This window comes from Bactrocera latifrons, unplaced genomic scaffold (genome assembly GCF_001853355.1).
Source record: "Bactrocera latifrons isolate USDA-ARS-PBARC rearing strain unplaced genomic scaffold, ASM185335v1 scaffold_894, whole genome shotgun sequence".
In the NCBI taxonomy this organism is placed as follows: domain Eukaryota; kingdom Metazoa; phylum Arthropoda; class Insecta; order Diptera; family Tephritidae; genus Bactrocera; species Bactrocera latifrons.
Window position 1 is genome coordinate 30,818 of NW_017537594.1, and position 6,792 is coordinate 37,609.

Below are 6,792 nucleotides of genomic sequence, written 5' to 3' on the forward strand. Positions count from 1 at the left end.
CTTGGACGATATCAACAACGGATGAGTCGACGTTGCGAGTTTTCGAGAGAAAGGTTCTGCGAAAGCTTTATGGTCCTTTGCGCGTTAGCCACGKCGAATATCGCATTCGATGAAACGATGAGCTGTACGAGATATACGACGACATTGACATAGTTCAGCGAATTAAAAGACAGCGGCTACGCTGGCTAGGTCATGTTATCCGAATGGACGAAAACACTCCAGCTCTGAAAGTATTCGACGCAGTACCCGCCGGGGGAGCAGAGGAAGAGGAAGACCTCCACTCCGTTGGAAGGACCAAGTGGAGAAGGACCTGGCTCACTTGGAATATCTAATTGGCGCCACGTAGCGAAAAGAAGAAACGACTGGCGCGCTGTTGTTAACTCGGCTATAACCGCATAAGCGGTGACTACGCCACTCAAGAAGAAGATATAAAATTTTGTAAATCCCCCAAACGAACTGCCATGGCATTAGGTTCAAAATCATCGAGCCACTCCTCGACTGGGTGTTGTCCCGTACCACTAAAATTTGGGAGCGATTCCTCGGGATCGCGCAGAGCGAAGACCGCAGGCCTGGACCCCATCGCCGGCAAGATGTTGTTTTGCACTGAGCTTGTTTTACTGTCTGAGCTATCCTCTTCAGCATCTACAGTCAGTCCCAAATGCTCACAAAGTCTGTCCTGTAACGTGGCTTTACTGCCATTTGTCAATAAACCCAGTGCCAACAATTTTTCCTTTAACCCGTTCACTGTCAATAACAAAATCTGTTGCCTGTCCATATTGACTGTTAACAAGTGTAAATGGTGTAGAAATTTGAATACAATTTAGGTATTTAATATATAAGAAGTAAAGCAAACCGTAAAATATACGTTGACAAATTTTGCTTTCATATAACGACTTGAATACAGAGTTAATTCTTATTATATAAATTTAAATTAAGACAATTAATTTTCACAATTTGTCTTTCTGAAACTGAGTTCAATTTGGCTTAATTCAAAGCTCCCTTCAATTAACTTAGAATTTGATTTACAATTCTTAGTATATTTTTTTTTATAATAATACAAATTTTAGAATATCAGTTCCATTACATAAGTATTTTGAATTTTGTTTGCGAATTTTCTTATAGGTTATCGATACAAAAAAATACAAGATTATCGATAACTTTACCAAAATATTCTAATTAATTCGTAGATCCTCTGCGAATGGTAGGCACCTTGCCGCGGCGCAGAGGCTTAGTCGCAAGGCATACTCGGCACCCTCCAACCGGGGTGGATGGTGCTGATTAGCACTGCCCAGACAAGATATCGAGCGCCGCATGCGTGCGACAACCAAGAACAGCCACCTCCTAATCCAGGGTGTTATGCGACCCGTGCCCACTGAATGATTTGCAGCCAGGAGGAAAATTCGGCTGTATTCTCCTCCCCAACACCGGGCCGAATTGTGGTATATCTGTGGCCTTTCTGCGCGAAGGGGCTCTGGCGTGGCGGCCCTCCTAGTTCCTCATAATGACAAGTAGACCCGACAGCTCACCCCGTTGAGCCAAGGGTCGTACGAACAAGATGGATCCTTTTTCAAAAACTACAAATAAATCAAACACAGGCGAATCGACTAGGCAACAAAAAAGGACAACGGTAACGGAACACGACAATTAGAAGGCAACCGGCGCAGCTGTAGGCAGTGGGGGTCAGGGAGCTAAGCGAAAGTTCAGCTTCCTTGATGCTCTCTCGCCAGAAGAGGGGGCGCTGTTCGAGGAGCATGCCAGGGAGGACGAAGACGACATGCCCTCTTGCAGCGGCGCCCGGCGTACAACAAAAACTACGACCGCGGACGCAGCTCAATGCACCACCAGGACCCCCCGTAGTGAGCCAAGCTGCTCAGACTCGGGAGAGCCTCATCGGGCAGAAGCCGGTGGTGCATGCAGAAGGAGAAGGAGGCGCAGGAGGGGAGGGCAGAGATCTCTCCCAACAGCGAACAAACCCGGCGGGTGTGATGATCCTCGTAGGAAGGCATGAGCGGTGCCAACCTCAAGTGGTACCTGCGGCACCTCCGGGACGGAAAAACACCCGAAGTGGCGGAATCCCTGGCCAAGGGAAAATACGCAGGTAGCAGGGCTTCCCCAACAAAGGAGCGTGGCAAGACCGCGTCTGTTTGTGCGCAAGGCAGCCGGTCGAGCGACCGTGGCCTGGTCAGTGCATCACTGACCGAAATGCGTGGTGACGAAAAGGCAGTCACCTATGCACAGACCGTAAAGCGGAAGAGCGGTTAGATCACGCCGCAGAATCCCCCCAGTTCCAAAGGGCTGAGGGGCGGCAGCACGAGAACGGCCGGAGGCCAAACATCAGCACCGGTAAGTTGGGCATCCTGGGGTCAAAGGCCTCAAGTCGGAACACAACCAGATTTTTCTGTATTTCAGAGTTCCTGACGCAGGATCTGGTGGCGGTACAGGACAGGGTCTGGGAAGGCAAAGACTTCCTTCTGGCATCAGCCTACTTCCCAGGGGAGGCAACAGCAGCACCCTCTGAAGTGGTGGAAAGGCTAGGGAGTACTGCAAAAAGTACAGGCTGCCCCTTATTATTGGAAGCGATGCGAATGCTCACCACGTTGAATGGGGAAGCACGGACTGCAACTCAAGGCGTGAGTCTCTATTAGAATATCTACTAGGTAGCAACATAACGATAGAGATGTGGGCTGCGAACCCACTTTTATAACTATAAGCAGGAGGGAGGTGCTGGACATTACCTTCAGCAACGAGCATGCAAACGGATGGGTCTCAAAATTGAGGGTCTCAACAGAGCCCTCCCTGTCAGACCACAGAACGGAGACACCGGTCACGCCACGCCAAGTTTAGAGTACTCGATACTGTACCGCTTTACAAAATTCTAGAACGTTCTTTATGGGAACAACAAGTTTGTTTGTGCACTTTGCTTATAAGTTAACGGTGTGCTTAACGGTCGACACCGGTCACTTTGCGTCAATATCAGAGTACCCGCACTGTACCCTTTTACAAATTCTTCGTGCGCTCTTATAAGTTAACGGTGCCCTTAACGGTCGACACCGGTCACTTTACAGGAAGTCCAAATTACCCGTCACTTCTGACAATATCTAGAACGTTCTTTTTGTTTTTTTGAAAAAACAAAAAACGGTATAACCAAGATCGCTGCACGTCCACTCGAACAATTTCTTTACATTTCACAAAGTTCAAATTACCCGGCACTTCTGCCACGACACTTATGCCACTTTCTAGAACGTTATTTTTCTAAACACAGTACAATCAAGGCAGCTCATTGTTCACCCGAACTTTCTTTTTATAGTTCACAAAGTTCAAATTACCCGGCACTTCTTCCACGACAGTTCTGCCACTTTCTAGAATGTTCCGGCACTTCTGCCACGACACTTATACCACTTCCTTACATATGCGAAGGGATTTGCATCCCATTTCTGACACCACTGTCGAATAATGTTATTTTGAAAATGTACTTTATTTTTATAACATAACACAGCCATCTTAATACTCACTATTCTAAATTTCATATTACCGAAATGAAAAATGCCGTCGGCATATGTGCAAATGGAATATATTGCCTCTTCGAAATTTTCATAGAAAGGAAAACTGCGCCGTCAAACTTCTGAAGGGACAGCACTTAGCTTAATACATATAGCAACTTAATTAGTATTCCATATATTGTAAGCAATAAGCAATGTGGAGTCTCAACAAGCAAGAGGCACGGCAATACAGTTAGTAAGACATCGATTCTATCCTGTCGAGATGCCCCGTGAAGATTATACCGCGTGTGTATTTATGGTATTTTATAAACATTTCGTAATTTAAGAGAACAACTATTCTACAAATTTGTGCAATGTCTTACTTATTAACTGAAATAGCTCTCGAAATGCTGGGATATAAGTTTTATGATATTGATGGGAGTTTCGGTCCTACCAATTTTCAACAAATTACTGCTGGACTTCAGAATAAGGGGAAAGAAATATATGCTGAATCTTTGCAAAATGTTATGGTATTAGATACGGAAAATGAAAATAATACTACTACCCCTAATGACAAGAAGTGTGATGAAAATACAAATTCGGATGATTCCTCTGATATAGCAGAAAGAAATTGTGAACAAATACGGACATTTTCAGCAGGCTTGAAAAAGCTTTTGGATCTCGAATATGACCGACTTCGAAGTCAGGTAGAACAAACAATGCAATGTGATGATGTTCGTATTGTTGATGTGAACCTGGATGGGTCACAAGAAAAAAATGGCTCTGAGGATAGGTTGAAAATATTTATACGCAAAGAGAAAGAAAAATTAAAAACCGAAGCTAGTACTCTTAAATCTTTTCGTCATTTGGTGGAAAAAAGCACGTTAAAAATGAATCCAGATGTTTTCAGACAGTATGAGAGAGTATTTATTGGTAGTAATAAATAAGTCAGCTGTAATTTATACATAAGTGATATTAGTCGGTTAGTTTAATACGAGTTTCATGTATTATATTGGTTACAGAATACATGTACTAACCCATATATGTACATGCATACATAAGTTATGGGGCATGACTCCGATTACGTTTAGGGGGAGCGGGTGAGGGGGGGGTTAATAAAATGGAGTATGTACGGACGGGGGAGCTACTCCAGAGTATGAATTACCAAAAATTAGAAAAAAAAATAACTAATATTTTTTAAAATATTCACGTTTAAAAATTCAAAAATTTGCACTAAGAACACATGTTATTTCACTATGTTGCACTAATTTTTTTCACGTTTCTTTTAATTATATTTAAACATACGCTATAAGCTTTGAAATAAGCTCACATCTCATATTTATTTTGTATTTTTTCTGCTAAATTTAGATATTGCTTATTATTTAGATAATTGCTTATCAAATTTATGGCTGAATAGTTTCGAGTGTTTATATTTACGAGGAAAACCAGCTTTGCCACACCTTCAAAACCAAAAGTGAAGGATTTTTCAGCGTTTTCTGTGTTTGTACTTTCGAGTGTATGTTTTTTCTCTATTAACTATAAAGAAGAATTTTCGAGGARTGTTCGCTTTAGTATCCCTTTTTGAAGAGGTTTTGCGCAAAGGGGGAGGGGGATGGGGGCTTGATACTCCCCTCATTTGAAAGGTAATGAATGGAGCTTTTGAATACTAGCACCCTTCCCCCCCTAAGAGGACTGGGGGCTCTAGGGCAGGATACTAAAAATGGTGTAAAATCGTAGTTTTTCCATACAATTTTCACTAATTATTATAAAATTTATGTATTTTTACGCATAGAGTGACTATGTTTATTATTTTTACTATTTCAATGAATTAAAGTGGAAATCCACATTATTTAAATAATAAAAACACTGAAAATTTAAAATTGTAAATTGTGTCGGTAATAATGCATACAAGTAGTTGAAGTACCAAGATAACCCAACCAACCATTTGTACAAGACCCCCTAAATAATAAAATTGGGAATATCATCATCTTTGAAAAAAATTAGATATTATTTTATATAATACTGTTTTCAAAGAAAAAGCTCCCTGAAAAGCGCCGCAGGCGAAAATTTGGAATAAAAAATCGCGCGATTTTTTATTCCAAATTTTCGTTATATTGCCCACTTTTCAGAGAGCGAAACGAGTCCTATGTAAAGTAACCCAAATGTATAAAAGACCTACCATTTTTATTCGTTAGGTTATTGCTGTCTTCCTTTTGTGCTTATTTTCTTCGTCGTTTGGCAGCTCAAATCGCGCGATTTTTTATTCCAAATTTTCGTTATATTGCCCACTTTTCAGAGAGCGAAACAAGTCCTATGTAAAGTAACCCAAATGTATAAAAGACTTACCATTTTTATTCGTTAGGTTATTGCTGTCTTCCTTTTGTGCTTATTTTCTTCGTCGTTTGACAGTTCATATTCAATAATTTTGCTTACATTTCAAGGAACAGTACAACACGTAATTGAAAGCTGTTTTATTTATTAAATTGTACATAAAATTGTAACTTAAAATTCATAATTTATCATTAATTCAATTGAATATATTTCAAAGAATGTGTGTGTGTTAATTTGGTTAAATTTTTTGCAAGCAGTGCAACAAAAACTTCGAACGAAGAGAGCCATTGTTTGAGCAAATGTGAAAATGTGCGTTTTTTGCTTACTTATATCTAAAAATTAAATTAACATTTAACAAACAACATAACATTTAAAAAAATCCGTGCACGCATTTAAGAGGAATAAGCAGTGAAAAGGAGATACTAAAACGAACCCAACCCGATTTTTTCAAGCTAAAATTGAATATGTGAACACTTTTAAAGGGGATTCTTTAGAATCACGCCGGTTAAGTTTCGTTTATGGAGAAAAACAGGGTCGGGCTACCTCCCCTCCCGACCCCTTATTGGAAAGAGAAGGGATCGAACTTTTTAATAAACCCCCACTCGACCCCCAGAGCCCCTATGGACCTGTAGGGAGGCCTTTGAAAATGGCCAAAAATCAGTGTTTTTGCTCATTTTTCCATACAAACTGAAACCAATGCAACCTAGCCAACATTTTTGTATGGACAAGAAGTCAAAATAAAGAAAGCCAAAATGTTTCAGTGCAATGTATATACATATTTAATTGCATCTATCCTTCAGCCGCGCTTTAAAAAAATTATCTTGGCCTTTCCAACACCGGCTACGCCATCCGCAGTATTTTAGCATTGAACACCTTTTCCTCCACAGTATCTTAGCATTTCATTCCTTTCCGTACTAGCTGGTCGATCCATCACCGGGCTGTTCAGGGTTCTTTCGCGTAGAACTCCTTTCTGTACTGGCGG

The 6,792-nt window shown here is 41.1% G+C and overlaps 1 protein-coding gene and 1 long non-coding RNA gene across 4 annotated transcripts in view; both read left to right on the forward strand.

Moving 5' to 3' along the window:
* The first annotated feature begins 3,588 nt into the window (after positions 1 to 3,588).
* LOC108977436 overlaps positions 3,589 to 6,792 on the forward strand; it is a 22,411-nt gene continuing 19,207 nt past the window's right edge. For both annotated transcript variants that reach the window (XR_001994034.1, XR_001994035.1), the window contains exon 1: positions 3,589 to 3,785. This is a non-coding gene — a long non-coding RNA (uncharacterized LOC108977436). The remainder of the gene's footprint in view (positions 3,786 to 6,792) is intronic.
* LOC108977434 overlaps positions 3,736 to 6,792 on the forward strand; it is a 5,003-nt gene continuing 1,946 nt past the window's right edge. The window contains exons 1-2 of one of the 2 annotated variants that reach the window (XM_018947117.1): positions 3,736 to 3,798; positions 3,879 to 4,523. In XM_018947117.1, the coding sequence (XP_018802662.1) occupies positions 3,887 to 4,426 (540 nt within the window). In that variant the 5' untranslated portion in view covers positions 3,736 to 3,798; positions 3,879 to 3,886 and the 3' untranslated portion in view covers positions 4,427 to 4,523. Of the gene's footprint in view, positions 4,524 to 6,792 lie in introns of those variants that run through there. The other variant, XM_018947118.1, reaches the window with a different exon arrangement.